The sequence below is a fragment of the Haplochromis burtoni genome, unplaced genomic scaffold, assembly GCF_018398535.1.
Source record: "Haplochromis burtoni strain Fernald_Lab_line unplaced genomic scaffold, NCSU_Asbu1 Contig_1, whole genome shotgun sequence".
NCBI lineage: Eukaryota > Metazoa > Chordata > Actinopteri > Cichliformes > Cichlidae > Haplochromis > Haplochromis burtoni.
The window spans coordinates 909,908-925,954 of NW_024582362.1; the positions used below are offsets into that span (position 1 = coordinate 909,908).

Below are 16,047 nucleotides of genomic sequence, written 5' to 3' on the forward strand. Positions count from 1 at the left end.
CTTTCAGACCTGTTGCAGCCAAAACGAAAAAAGCCATGAAATATCCAGTGTGTGTTTTTTTCTTAAATCTTTATTTATCTATTGAAAACAATGGCTTTTTTTATTTACAAAAAAGGTTACATAGCTGAGTAATAGATAGGAGGCCTGAGTCTGGAGGCTTTGGTGGAGGATACATATTTGTCTAGTTAAGTTCCAGGCTTAAAGTGAGGTTTAATAGCCTCTGTGACTCAAAAGAGCAGAGTATTTTTTTCTTTCTATTTTTTTTTTTTTTTTGCACATGCTCGGGTCACACAGCAGCCCAGATAAACAAGAAGCAAAGATTTTGTCAAGAGGACAGGAGGGGAAAGAATAACAAGTCTTTTTTTTAGCTCCTTGGGTAGAACATGGCATATTTGGAGGTCCGGAAACCCAACAGGTCCCTCATCTCATTGCGAAACTTTGACAGGTCTTGGCGAAGGTCGTTCAGATTTTCCACCGTAGCCTGGTCTGTGCTTTGCATCTTCTGCCGGGTGGAGGTCAGGTAGCGGTGAACTAGACAGCACATGATCTTCTGGTAGTTCTCATCCCGCTTCTGCTTCAGGTTCTTCCACTCCTGTAAGGACAGCATTAACACAGAGGGTCATTTGTTGAAGATTAGAAGATGGGTTTGAATCAAACTTTTACAATATTGTTTATCTCTCACCTTCAGACTGTTCTGTCTCTTCACTTTGCCCTTCGAGGTGTGTGAACAGATCCACTTGCTCAGGCTGGTCACCAAGTAGCAGACAGTCTTTGGAGAAGGGAGGATGTTTAAGGGTGGAGGCAGCGTGCACTTGTCATCAAAGTAGCTGAGCCACAATTTGGCCCGGGCAAACTTCCACTCTTTATCCTCGTGATTCTACAGGAGTCCAAAAGCCAATAAGAACACTTAAGAACGAAGGAATGTTGGAAAACTTTCATGCATTTAAACTTTCACACACAGTTTTACAGGAGGAATGTTGAAAATGCAAAACCACCACACAGTGGAAACTTAGGGGAACAGATTTTTGTGAAAGATAAGTTGCACTTATTGCAATCGAAATCAAGCAGGCCGCAAAGAGCGGTTCCAAGGAAAGAAAGTAGCTAACATCTGTGCAACAATTCAGGGCTACTTTGAGGAAAATTAAACCTTAACAGTAAACGAAAACCGTCGGAGATTTCAATGCCAGGACAAATTCAAACTGCCCGTGGCAGCAGCGAGACCATCAGCGCCAAAACTTATTTACACTTACAGCAATTTGCCTGAAGCTTTTATGGAGCATGGCCACCAGCAGCTTGGTCAGCACAATAACCACCACGATGTTGTAGGTGCCTATGATCATGGCGCCGACAAAAGAGCGCAGCTCCTCTGTGTAGCTGATGCGGGTGACGAAGAGTGCAACGTGTGCCAGGGAGAAGATGTACCAGAACAGTGCATAGCAGGTCCCCATAAATCTGCAAAAGAGACGAAGCTAGTACGTGTGCAGGTCCAGGTCAGATTTAAACATACAACCCTGTCTCCAAAAAAAGATGAGAAATAAATACAAACCTACATTTACATAAAAAGAGCTCCCTAGAAAGACTTTCATAACAACTATGTGAAGCACTATGTGGGGAAATATTTTAAGAATAGCATTTCTTATTGTAAAAATGCTAGGGGGCATGCAGATTCAAGTACCTACATATATCACTTTATTAGAAGATTAAGAGAATCTGGAGAAATCTCTGCACACAATGAAAATGTCTGAAAACCAATATTCAGTGGTCATTATCATTATTATGCCTGCAGGCATTAAAAAACAAACACAATTCTAAAGTGCAACAATTAGTCAGTTTAGGGGTTGTTAACATGTGATTTAAGCAGGATCATGTGCCAAATTTTCTGAAATGTGTCACTTCAAATGCAAAACAATTTCTCCTTTGTTTTAAATTTTTTAACTGAACGTAGGATTTAAATGATTTGTTGTTAAGCCGCTCTAAACTGAGGTGTGCTCCGATGCACAAAATGTCAAAAGAGAAAAGCAAGCAGAGAGAGACATGAGCAATCTGACTGCTGTGCAGACTTTATTACACAACCTGCACATGACCGACTACTTCAGAGCTTAATAAGATTTACAAAGCTTCCAGGGAACACAGATGTGCTTACCCATCTGTAAAAAAGGTGTAATGTGCACAATTACATAAAAGACTACTTTCAAATTTAAAAAAAAAAGGATTATGCATCACGTCACCTATCAGTTATTTTTGTTTTTATACTTTTACATGAAGATGGAAGGCGAGGGAGAGTTTTCTTGTGATGCTTCGGATGTCTTGTCTCATCTTCACAGCTTGTGCTCCAATTTTCTCCTAAAAATCTGACTTGAATTGTAACATTTACAAGTTTTACTCTATGTATTGTATATATTTCTGTGTATTTCTTGTATTTATTTAAACACACTATTTGTACTATTAACATTTGTCCCTGCTTATGTTAAAAATCACTGTTTAGTTTCTGTCCAAATTCTGTCTAAATTAGTGTTTTCCATGTACATGAATTGAAGAATGTATGAGCTACACAGTGTTTATTTTTATAACAGTCCTTTCATATGCAGTGGCAGTGCCTCATAGGCTTTTTAAACTATGTTGACTTATCTATTTTTTTTTTAGCTCTGAAGAAAGCACCCTTGTGCTTAGACTTCACAGTACTGAATAAAGTCTGTGCTGCATAACTGTTAAAGTGCTCCCACACTTTGCTGTCTCCTTCAATGTTATGATCTAATTTTACAGTATATAAAGATCATGTATGCATATAAACATATATAAAGGATAAAAACATATATAAAGGTTTTATATAACCTTCAACATCCCTCAACATATACACTAAACAGTCATTGACGCCATCGCTGTCCAAAATGACAGAATGAGGTTTGCCCATACGTGTGGAATGCGTCGTTGCTCTGCTGCTCGCAGAAGATGCCCCCGCAGTCCTTGGGTGGATTGTTTTCCTTATCTTTCTGGTCCTTTCCATAGAGCTGGGTGAGTCCAATGGTGAAGGAGAATAACACAAGCAGGAAGAGGCCCAAAAACTTTCCAAACTCCTGCAGCATTTGTCCCATGGAGATCTAGCGAGAGATTAACATTTTCCCGTTAATCTTGTGCTGCTTGCTCTAACAGCTTTCTCAAAGAAATCTCAATAATCTTCATCAGCCTTTAAGCAGCTGGACTGGATTAAACTTGACTCTGCTTAATGTCTGATCTGAACAATACTGGCCTGAAATGAAAACAACCAAGATATTGCAGTATCACATTCTCTGTGCTAACTAGATCTCCCTTTAAAACACCAATCAATCAAGTTTATTGAAAGTCTGGGTAATGCTAGAGACTTAGAAGATTTGATGAACTAGATTTTCTATGTTCTCTAATCAAATAACTTTTGTGCAACTGGACTGTGATATATTAAAAGCCCAACTACACATTAATTAGACACACTTACAATTACAGTATATTAGAGTGCAACTCTCTGATTTTTAAAATGTCACAGAAAGTGTAAATTATGTAAAAGTAACACTGTAGTACATTTAAATTCAACTACAGTCCAGCAGAATTCGTTTCTACTTTGTATACTGAATTTTTACTCTAGTACTTCTTTTCAAAGCCATTCAGACTTTAGAAAGACGCATGCTCGCACTGCTTCACCACTCTCTGACCACTCTTAGCGTGTTTTTTCACCCATGTTCAGATTTAGTAGTGGTTCCTCAGGGAAGAGGAAGAAAACCTACTTATTCTGGCTGCTAGAGTTCTCTCAACCTACCTGAAGAAACACAGAGACAAACACGGAGGAAGCCAGAGAGAGGACGAGAACACAGAAATCTTCTTAAAGCATTGGAAACCCACTATTTACAGGCTTGTGCGGCATATCTGTTTATAAGGACCTCGAGATGGTCAAACAAGGTCAGAACACACTCCTACCCTTGCAAAACACAAACACATATAAAGTGTCCAGTGTAAGAGAAAACCATTCTGGCTGCATGACGAATCATGATGTTTGATGAATGGTGAGTACAGAGTTTGTGCTGGAACCCAGGGAGTCTATTTGAGAAAGTTTGGTCTGTTCGGGTGATTTATTCCCCCAGTGTATTCATCTGCCACTTTGTACACATCTGATTTAGGAGATGTGGGTGCTCCCTGCCTGACAGATATCCTAAACTGGTTACTGTACAAACAGAACAGAAATATAGCAGGGTATTACCTCCTCACCGTGACTGGAGGAGGTCTAATGCATACCTCAAATAAATCTAACCAAAGATACTCAATGCAGCACTGTTAGATAATGAGAGGAAATTTTATGTTATTTAATTTAGAGAGTGAAAATTAAATGCATCTATTTATCCATCCATTTTCTCAACTGCTTGTTCAATTTTGGGTTCCTGAGGCTGGAGCCTATTCTAGCTGTCACAGGGGAAAAGGCAGGGTACCCTCTGAGCAGGTCACAGCACATCAGAGGGCTGATACAGAGAAACAGGCAGCCACTGAAAGCCCACATTAACACATACAATCAATTAACAATTTCCATTCCACCTAACAAATGCATTTTTGGAGTGTGGCAGGAAGCCAGAGTGGGCACAGGGAGAAAATGCCAACTCCACACAGTCTGGAGATGTCCACGACATGGAAGTGTATGAGGCCTCATTTAGTCAGGTCAGGATTCACCTACTTCACAGCGGGCAGAAGACTATGTTGGTGGGTCTCTACTGAGTAGCCAATTCAAACAGCCATATACCATTCTAGTTTCAGTAAACACTGACATTCCCGCAACAAAAACAGCTTTGCAGCTAAACCAAATGTAGTAAAGTAAATAAAAAGGAAGCTACAGCTTTGCTGTTGCTGGATTCATCCTGAGATTTGTTCCTGTTGATTTCACTGCAGAAACTGTGAAATCTGTGCAGCAGCTCAGCTGTTTTGGGCCCAGAAAACTGTTAATGTTAAATATAGTGTCATGAGTGACCCAGCGTTCATGAGCAGTTATGGACTTTTATATATCTTGTAGATATGTGTGCTGCACTGTGCTGCTGTCCGTGTGTTTTTTCTATGCTTGTGTGATAGGTGTGTGTGTGTGGCTGAGTTCTGGGGTTCAGTCAGGCCTGGTGGGTGTGGCCCTGTCAGGTGGCTGGCCACACCTGAAGATCATCACACACACCTGGAGCTGATCAAGCCTTAGGTTTCCTTAATGGAAACAGAATCTGAAAGTATTTCACAAGCTGTACGTTTAGGAGACAGACTCAGTTCAATTTAATCCTTGCTTACAACATCTAAAGTTAATCCGTATACATTTAGCATGACTTATTTCTATTTCTCTTACACACACTCAAATAGCCCAGCTGACTCTCAGTTAGCCTATGGCACATTAATGATGTCAGTGAGGTTAAGTCTGGGCCGTGATAAACCCACACCACAGACGCATACTCCCACTTTCAGTCACTCTTTCCAAACTCAGTTGGGGGCAATACCCACCGGAAATATGAGCTGGCCTCTTCAGGGCGGACAGAATGAGAGAAACGTTCATTATTCCAACCCACATAGTATTGACTCACTGTCTGTGTGTGTGTCCATGCCTGAGTACAACTGGACTGAATCCTAGCATGCCAGATATCACAGGAGTGTGGAAATGTGTGGGTGCGTGTGCATTAGAGGAGAGGTGTGTCTGCCACGTGAGTGCGAGTACGGCTGCGAACACGCCAACCAAACCAAACCAAGTGTATTTTCAAAGCTGATTTTCCATCCTGTCAAGCCAGACAGTTATGTCACAGAGTGAAGAAGAAGGGCGAGAAGAAAAAAAACGAGAGTGAAGCAGGAAGAGCGTAGCTGAAAAATGCTCATTAAAAAGCTACAGAGCACCCTGACTGTTTTATAAGTCAACCGCAAACAGCACCTCGAAATAATGACAGGAAGGACTGACCTCACTGCGCACCTCAAGAGTTCTTTACGCTTTAAAAGTCACACTTTGGGAAAAATGAACCTCACGTTTGCTAACAAAAATTCAGATAATGGCAGGCTTCATGATTTCCCTCTGCCAGCTGGATAATAATATAAAACCTGATATGATAAAAAGGGACATCTATGGCGCCTGAGTAGAAAATATGCAAAGCAGACTTCTGGCTTCTCTGAAGCTACAAAGAAATCTCCAATATTCAACCAAATGAAGTCATTTTGATTTTTTTTTATCTTCACAGACAAAAGTAACACTACTTGGCTAATAACATCTATAACCTTTTGCAAATGGCAAGAAAATGCAAGCTAATTCTAAACTAAGTGTATTTAATAAGAGCTTCCCTTCTCCGCTCTGCATTTATTCCCATGCAGCCAAAATCGTATAGATCGCACATACTTAAATAAATCAACTGTGAAGGCAGTCATTCATATAGATGATAGCAGTATGGCGATGTATATGGTAAATAAGCTGCAAATCCTTTTTCAGTTTATTATGTGCGCATTATCAGAGCAGAACACATTAATCTGCTGCCTCACTTCACTGTGCTTATACTTAATGCTTATGATGATGGTTATGCTGAGCACAGCTGGTGTGATGCTTAGAGTTGGCTCGCCCTGCAGTGTTCACATCCACTAACAGAGGAAGAGAGTGGGTGGTGTGTGTGTGTGTGGCGTCCGGGACAAAGATAAAATAAAGAAATAAATAAATAGGCGAAGCAGTTTTATAATCATTGCATAACTATAAGGCCATTTTTTTCTCATTAAAGGGCTTTACAGATATATCACTTAAAACCCTCAGGGATCGCAGTCATATCTCGTTGTTGTCTGCTTGCACTGAGTGAGAATCAAGCCTCTCTACAAAACACTCACAGCTACTTTAATGTATATGCCAACTGTTTTCCTACCTGTAGAGGGCCCAGTATGGAGCTCGTGGTGTACATGAAGAAAAGTCGCAGGTAACTAAGAACGTTGGCAAAGGCAAACAGTCCCTCGGCCACCAGGATGGGATGGAAGGCATCCCAGTCCTTCCTGTTCTGCTCCTGATCTTTAAACTGCAGATCAAAGCAAAGAGATTCAGAGAAAGATACATATCTGAATGTACTGTCACCGTCTTTAAATGTCATAGAAGGCATTATTTTTCCAAAGGACAGCACTATGCAAATCTTGAGCCAAGTGGAGAAGAAAAGAAGTATTTATATAATGCAGATGAACAGTTCTTAAAAATGAGGAAAACATCCAGCAAAAGACCTAAAACAGGACCTTAATCTACTGGACCATTTACTGTTAGCCAAAATCTCATCAGAAATGGCCCCAATGAAAAGTTGGCTGCCAAGACACCATTTTTAAAGAAGGGAGTAAACGAATACCACATAATTATGAACTGACCTCCCTTAAATCAGACCTCAACATAATTGAAGCACTGTCGGATTGTCTTGACAGAGAACAGAACAAAAGGAAGCCAACACCCAAAAGAAGAGCTTTGAATGTCCTTCAAGAAGCCTGGAGAACTATTCCTGAAGACTACTTAAAGACATGAAACGAGAACTCTAAGCAGAAGTTAGACCTCTATTTCAAAACTGTTTGGCTGTGTGTGGTCTGTGCTCCGTTTACTGCCTTAGGTGAGGCACATTACACCTTTATCAGTCTTAATGGTGCATTAGAAAGCTCAATTCCTAGAATAGCTTTGCCCAGCTTTCAACTTGATCTGAGATCTAATTGAAACAACAGATGAAAACACCTCCCTGGAGTGTAGCGTTAATATGCACAATGATGAATCACAAGCGTTATTCCACGAAACCTTAAATCTAATTATCTATCCATTAAATGTAAGGAGTGTGTGCTATGTGTTTGTACCTTGCTATGAGCAACAATCTTCAGAGCAAAGGTGGCTAAGTAGAGGGAGTTCATCACAAAACTCAGCTGGTTCCTTGACTCTTCCAGAAAGTCTTCCAGCCCCTCATACCACAGACGCTTCACATCTGACCACACCATTCCTATAGGGGGGGGGAAAGAATCCACCATTACCACGTACACACACACACCCACCACTGGAAAAAGGATGTCATCCACAACATTTTAAAATCCCTTCAAGGCTCAGCCATCAGTCATCTCACAGAGAGAGCCTGGGGGAAACAGGAATGTGTGAGACACAGAAATCAAGAGATTAATGTGCTGAAAATGTGTCATCTGTGGGATTTAGGGAGGTGCGTGGAATTTAATTAAGATGGGTTAGCGTCTTTTTGTGTTTAAATGGTATTTCATCAATTCTAAATGTACAAAAGGAATAAAAAAAATTACTCCAGGTGCAAGTTAATGTTCAGTCGGATTTTTTTATGCCTTGATTCAGAAACTGTTACAGTGGCCAAAAACGTGACTGATGTTTCCTTTTGTTTTAACTGAAAGGAAAACAGATGAGCGAAGAGTTTACAACAGAAATCCCATTATGTTTTTTTTTTTTTGCAGGCTTGCACGCACGCACACACACACACACACACACACACACACACACACACACACACACACACACACACACACACACACACTTAGATAGCGAGAGAAACATCCAAACACGTATGCATACATGTAGCCTAGTGCACTCACAGTCTCATAGCATCTGAGTTTCCCATTAACGTGAGGCCTCTGGCCCAGGGGAATACCAGGATGGAGGGAAGAGGAGAAAGATGATAGGAAGAGGGAAAGCAAACAATGGAGAGGAAAAAGAAAAAACAAAAAAGTGATGCAACTCTAAGAACTCCCCTTCCCATTCTGATGACATAAGGCAGGAGGTTGTCTGAGAACGGTAACCGTTAGTAATCTCATTCCTCTCATTTAACTCATCTTGGGTGACGTGTTGACGCTGCAGGGATACTGTACACCATTGCCTCTCGCCTTGGAGTTTAGGCTGTTTTCAAAATGACGCAACCATTAGAAAAAAAAATGCAAAGTTTATCTTTGATGCTGCTCTTTTGCAATGCTTAAGGAAATGTTCTCCCTCTAGTGGGCTATTGTAGCCCATGGAAAACCCTATTACGCTTCTTATCTAATGACTGAAAACCTGATGTCAATCCTGCAGTGTACAAACTAAACTGACAATTACCCCACAGCACAGCACAACACTTTATATCATTGAATAATAGATGTCAATTGCTTCTAAATCCTTTCACATCCCGTCACATGAAGTTACTGGGAAGATTTATTAAAGAAAGAGCTGAAACCTAGATGCTGTGGTCGTGATGCTTTGTCTCTGGTGGAAGTGGCTCGGATTTTTTGCAACAATGAGACAAACATGCCTACTGCGGAAGCAGAGCCATTAAAGAGACTAAACAGCCGTGTTAATGGTTTCTTGGCAGAAGGGTAAGGTAAAGAGGCAGAGTCAATTTCCAGCTGTCACTATCCGCCCTTTTTCTGAAAAGATAGCTGGTGTATGTGTGAATATGTTTCCACAGCTGTGTGTTGAGTTCATTGATACCAGCACTCAGAAGGGCCACAGGGGGGAAAGAAGAAGCTGCAGTTTCTTTTCTATTGTGCTCAATTAGAAGCAGGGCTGACGGATTTAATCCGGTCAAGCTGGGCTTTCTGTCATTTGGTGTAGAAACAGCCGTTTGTCATGTAATGCCTGATGTGATTATGGACACGGGATACTGGACTTTAGCCAGATCATAACAGGAAGCGCTCATTTTCACTCAACCATGCCATGTTACCGTATTAACCTTTAGTTTGTGGGACTGGGTTTTGACTCTAGTTCTAGTTCCTTAAAGTGCATTAGGAAATAGATAAGTATTAAATTATTGAAGTGCTGAAATATATAAAGCACAATAACTACATATAATGCATGACACGCCTCTGGAAACAGCATTATGCGTTATTTACGGGGTAAAAGTCTGACCTATGATCCAGAGGATGAGCAGGTAATCAATCATCTCAAGCGCGGGGCCCATCGTGTTCTTCTTGTTCTCGTTGTAGACCAGAGAGTACAGGTTAAGCAGCAGCAGGAAGGTGAAGTAGGAGGCGCTGTGGATGATGAACTTAACGAAAGGGGTATGGATTATTTGGCCAACACGGGAGCGTGGCACCAGAAGGTAGCAGACAGAAAGGAGAGGCCAAAGCATGGCCACGCTCAGAACTGTGGCCATTTTTAGACAGGTGTGCTTGCGTCGGTAGCTGGCCATCTCTCCAAACCAGACAGTGTTGAGGAACTGCTGACAGTTGGACTGAGCCACAAACTGTAAAAGGGACATCAAGAGAGAACGGCAGTTAAAGCATCGGTGGACAGATGTTTAATACGAAAAAAGAAAAACTTTACGAAAAATCAGCAAAGTGAAGAAAGAGTTCAAGATTTCGTGAGAACAATTCTTAGGTTTCTGGGCATGGGTTTGCTTTGATGATCATTTCACTGGAATAAATATGAAGCTACAGCCAGAAGATTAGCACAAAGACTGGCTCAAGAATAAATAGCTGTGTGATGAGCTGTGGATAGCTCCAACATCCAACCTGCTTCCCCCTGTTTATAATGTAAGCTCTACTAATCAGACTGCAATTTAAGATTTATCGCACAAACACGACAGCAGCATCAATCTCCTCCTCTAACTTTAGGCAACAGAACCAATAAACATTTCTTTTTTAAATTTCTGATACTCGTTAGGGATCGTCACAGGAGATTATCTGCCTCCCTCTTACTCTATCCCTAGCATCCTCTTCTGTCACATCAGCTCTCTGCACATTCTTCTTCTTCTCTGTGGTCTTCTTCTTCTCTTCCTATCTGACAGTTTTACCGTCAACTTTTTTCCAATATATCCACTATGCCACCTCCTCACATGCTCAAACCATCTCAGCCTTTTCTCTCTAACTTTGTCTCCAACAACTTAAGCCGAGCTGTCCCTCTGATGGACTCATTTCTAATCCTCCCTCTCTTCATCACTCTAAATGAGCATCTTCAGCTTGGCTTCCTGTTTTTTTAGGCAGTGCCACCGTCTACAAACCACACAACACAGCAGGTTTCACCACCAACTTGTAAACCTTCCCTCACGCTCTTGCTGCTATCATCTGTCACAAATCATGGCAGCCATTCTAACAATAAATAGGAGGTGGACTCATTTGTTATTAGTCACACTGCCCTTTTGCCCTCTGTAGAAACCTTATGAGTGTCTTCAGCAGTAAACAGTATGTTACTACCTGCCCAGTGATGTATGCAAACCTCTTTTTGGTTGTACTTGATGGCCAGTTTAAGTCGACTGAGATTCATGCGCTCCTCCAGTAAGCCTCTCTTGTCAACATGATCCTCGGTGGATGTGTGGTTGAGAATCACTTCTAGCTCTCGAGAGTTTCGAGCCTGAGCCAGCAGGTCTTTGGCAAACATCTTGCACTGCTTTGCCAGTTCCTCATAGTCAGTTCTAGAGCAAATAAATTAGATCAAATAAGAGGATATTAAAAGGTTAAGATTCTTATCAATCTCAGGCTATAAAAGAAAGGATTTACAGCATCGCTATATGTATTTACATCTGTTTACAGGCAAAGAAATTGGATTAACGCTCTGATGTATGTGCAGCATGTTGACTCTACCTGAACTCCACTTCAACGAGACTGAGCTCCTTTAGGTCTGCGCTCAGCTCAAAGGCCCTGAGTATGGGATCTTCCTCTGTCAGCATGATGAGAGAGGGGCTGGCTAGGCAGCGGTAGATGTCGAGACGGAACCTAACCCACCACCATCAACAGAAACGAGGCGGTTAAAAAACCCCCAAAGGGGATAGGTGGAAACATAACAGACTTGTGCAGATGGGAGAAGAAATAAGGAGAAACATTCAGTCCTCTATCTGTTTCATTTATACCTTCTTTCACCTCTATGTTGTTTGGCAGCCAAACTGCAGAGTGATTCATTTAGTGTACTGTGTGGGAGGCCACACTGCCCTGCACAGAGAAAATAAAGGCCCCTGCGGAAGAGATCAGCAAAATCTCATCTGCAAGTCTGAGAAGGTATCAGAAACCAAGTACTCCTTCTTCCCAGAGGAACTGCTGCTGTTTTGCTGTTTTCCCTTAAATTAGAGTTTGTATTGATTTTGTATTTCAGTAAAATACCAATACCGACTCTCTACAGCTAGATCAGTCGAGCTTGACAATAACAGAGAAAATCAGGAGTCCTCTCGGGGACAAGGAAGATACTTTGGGCATTCATTGGACTGTAAAAAATGGCTAAAGAATTCCTAAAACCCAGTGTGTTGATTAAATCATCGACTTCTAGGAGCAGCAGACTGGATTTTCAACCTAATGCTGCCATCGAAACAAGAGGCTGCAATGTTTCACAAGAGCCACTTTACTTGGAGCAAAACTGGGTTGATTTGTTGGGTCAAAACAATCAAAACATCACCTACAAAACAGAAGTGGTATTGACTATTCCAATTTAAAGTAATTGAGCAAAGAAATAGTCCTCTGGTGCTCTTAATGCACTTGTCTGCACAAAGTCAGTGCCACTTAAGTATTTTGTGAGCTCTAGTTAACTGTACCTGGAGTGGCGTAAGCTGTCCTTCTTGTTTTTAACGTTGCAGAGCGTGCACTCACAGCCAACAGCGTGAGGCCGGGGGAGAGAGATGTCCTGCTTGAGCAGCATGGTCAGGATCTCGTAGTTGTTCCTGTGGGCTGCCAGGATGACTGGAGCCACATCCATGGTGGTGGAATACTCTGGATTCTGGATGCGCTGCATCAGTTTCTGACAAGAGCATGGATTAAAAAAAAAATAAAAATACTGTAAGTGAATTATAGAAATTGATAAGCAAGTTTTTGCCTTAATGGTGTTTCTTTTCTTGAAAACGAGTAATAACAGCAGACTTACAGCAATAGAGGGCTTAGAAGATCTCCTTGGCCTGTGGTTAAGGAGAATGTCCACGGCTCCTACCACTTCTGAGTCTATGGCCACCAGCAAAGCGTCTGTTGCCTACACAGAAAGAAATGCACAATTTTAGTGATGTAAATGATGTCTTGTGTATATTATTTTACCCCTAGTCTGTGCTTGCTTGTTACCTGGCAGCCATACTCCAAGAGCAGCTGAAGGATGTCCAGATTCTCGTTCTCGATGGCGATGGTCACTGCATCTCGGCCCAGCACGTCCACACTGTTGATGTTGAGCTCGCCGTGTCTGTTCTCCTCCAGCAGTTTCTTCACCATGTAGTAGTCACCTGAGAAGCAAGTCAAGGACAAAGCAGCACATCATAAATGTGATCCACCTTGGCAAGTTCTCACAAAGGCGGATCCTTTGAAGAAGTGAAACATTAGTGTGAGCGCGGTGCCAAAATGACACAAACACACAGCGCCGGTTATCAGGCGAGCTCTTTCAGAGAACAGGCTCAGATCCAGCGGCAACCCTTAATCTTGTGTAACAATAACATCTCCCTCAAAGGACAATTTCTGTTGCTGGGCCACGTTTAGGGAGACTTTATATGGTCACAGTGGCAGTTATTGGCTTAGCACACTTCTGCCTGTACAATGTTCTTAACTTATCAATGAAATATTCTCACGCCACGGGGACTAGTTGAGAAAACCCATGCCTCTTTGTTATTTTACACTTACACTGTCTACGTCTTGCCTTGCTGGCATTTAGCTTGTTTGCATTAACTTTCCATGTTGGGGTTTGTGAAAAGTCAGGAGACCAGGGAGAGAAACTTAAAGTGGAGCAGACATTTAACTATTAACTGCCCCTTGGGCAAATTACCACAGTATCCAAAGTGTGGGCAGCTGTGAGTGGCATACACTGGAGTGGGGGGATCTGTAATGATTGAGTAGTTTGCCAGCTGCTAAATGAGCCTGTATGACATCTGCCATGCTGTCGCTGTGTGTGCGCTCTACCTCCTACATGAGACATGTAGCTTCAGCATCCCTAATGATCACAATAACGAGCTTCCTTCAGCTCGTAGTCACGTGTTGCACGGACATCCCATTGCATTGCAAACAGGGAACAACAGCCCAGATATTAAATTAGACGAAACAAGAGCCAAACCTTTCTCGCATGCCAGGAGGAAGAGTTTCTCGTCCAGAGTCGTCTCCTCTTTCACTTCTCTCACGTCTTTCAAGGCCAGGAATTTGTCCGGAGAGGAAGCGTCCGTGCCATGGTACAGAGCTGCCATTACGACGGAGAGCGAGTACGGCAAGACGCTGATGTGCATCCCACTAGAAACCGACGACCATTACACGAGAAATCCCGTCATATGCGATGACATGCGAAGAATGCTTCTGTAGTTGCGCAGCAGAGGTTTAAAGCGGCCGACTTAAACCAGTGTCAGTAATCGCTGGCATTACCGTCCCAGCTCCGGTGCGTTCGCTTTTTCCCTTTTTTCGGGGTTAAAATATCGCCTATTGTAGCCCTTTTCGCACCATCGATTTCAAACGTGGGGTTAAAAAGTGTTCACGGCGACGGCAAGTAGACGAAACAACGCGGTCATTTCTCGCGGCGTGTTTACAAGCACCATCTTCTCACTTGCATCGCAGTGGTCCTGATGCTGCTGGCGAGGCTTGCACTGCGCATGTTTCCTCCTCCACCTGCTTGATCGTTTCGCAGGCGCAAAGCCTCTTCTCCGTGATTACGTAACAGTGCATCTTTGCCGTGTACAGTACACTGTGTAAATTCACAGCGTGTGTGTGAGCGTTCACTGTGACAGTGCATGCACACGTGCTGACTCTGAAGCATGAACTACACACATACAGTATGCTAAGCGGTAAAGACTGGGAGATAAACAGAAATCAGCAATGGCTGTGGCTCCTGCTCAGGTCACTTCCTGCAGTAATGTGAAAGTCCTGATGGAAATGCTGTGTTGGGACATGCATGGGTGACATTCAGTGCACATGGATATGGATATGGCGGCATATGGGCTCATATAATCCGTGACAGACTGTTAGGAAATACATCTGGTATCCTGATTCAGTGAAATCTCTTTATAATTATGCTGAAATGTAAACGTGTCTGTGTTTAAAGCACCTTATGTCAGCTTCTGTTGTTTAAATGTTCTATAACCTATAGATGAAGTAAACAGTGATAACAAAAAAAAACCTTTTTCATATTTAATTTCTTGGATATACGTTTTATTTCCAAAAAAGTGTTTAACACAGTGATAGATAGAAACAAAGTCATATCGCACTAGTATCTGATACTATCAGTTTTCGAGACTTTTGCTATTGGAATCAATCCACCCACTTTTAACAACCTGCAAAGAATATTGCTAAGAAATGCTGCAACCAGTGAAGGAAAGGGTTTAATATGGACTGGAATACAGTTTTAGGGAACATGTACTTCATTCAGTTCAAGTGAAATCAAAAGAAAACACAACATGTAACAAGCCTTCACATCCAACTCAATAAGCCATAATGAAGTGACAGTGAGTCAGCATGCTTAGTGATAAAGCACTGGTAATTAATGGTCTGCTCTCATGCAGGCCGAGTTAAGACCGAGATTATTATTATTACGTTTTAAATCAGATGTCATTAAAGACGACCTTTGGTTTTTCTATAATTGTAACACAGTTGGCTTCTAAAATGTAGAAAGGTCTTTGTTTCTTTCTTTTTTAAATAAGAAATTTGTGAATATTGAATATCGGCTTGCAAATCATCACCACACACATTTCTGATGATGTGAGACAAATATATTACTTTACTCACCACGCTCAGCACTTCCACTGCCAAACAGAACAAATACCATGCACTGAAACAGAAGTAATTTCCTGGGCGGGTTTCTGTCACAGTGTGAATACATGTTGAAAATAGGGCGGGGAGGAAAACGTGCACTTATTATTCTCTTCACTATTTGACTCGATACAAGAAAAACACATTCAATGACGGGCTCTTTGCTTTCCAACAGCACCGAATCCTAATATAGCTTTTGTTTTATGTTTTATAAACATTTGTAAAATGCAGGTGGAATGAAGCGGTTGCACAGTAGGAAAGGTTTCATATTAACAACAAGCTTCCTTATAAAAGAATAAGATTAAAAGATTTTTCTTAAACTAAGCTCTATTATCTATATGCTTGCACACTGAAAAACGAATATAAATTATTATGTCATATGTATGATTAATATATTTGTTCATGATGTGGAAGTCTGCTGTT

At 41.7% G+C, this 16,047-nt stretch overlaps 1 protein-coding gene across 1 annotated transcript; it reads right to left on the bottom strand.

Moving 5' to 3' along the window:
• Nucleotides 1-68: 68 nt before the first annotated feature.
• On the bottom strand, nt 69-14,946 carry trpc1 (transient receptor potential cation channel, subfamily C, member 1). Its single transcript, XM_005912344.3, has 13 exons — nt 13,949-14,946; nt 12,976-13,130; nt 12,788-12,889; nt 12,462-12,664; nt 11,524-11,655; nt 11,159-11,354; nt 9,851-10,187; nt 7,819-7,958; nt 6,870-7,016; nt 2,914-3,098; nt 1,251-1,452; nt 683-877; nt 69-592 (listed from the first exon to the last, which is right to left on the bottom strand). The coding sequence occupies exons 1-13, from the start codon at nt 14,112-14,114 to the stop codon at nt 365-367; spliced, it is 2,388 nt and encodes a 795-aa protein (XP_005912406.1). The 5' UTR covers nt 14,115-14,946; the 3' UTR covers nt 69-364.
• Nucleotides 14,947-16,047: the final 1,101 nt, after the last annotated feature.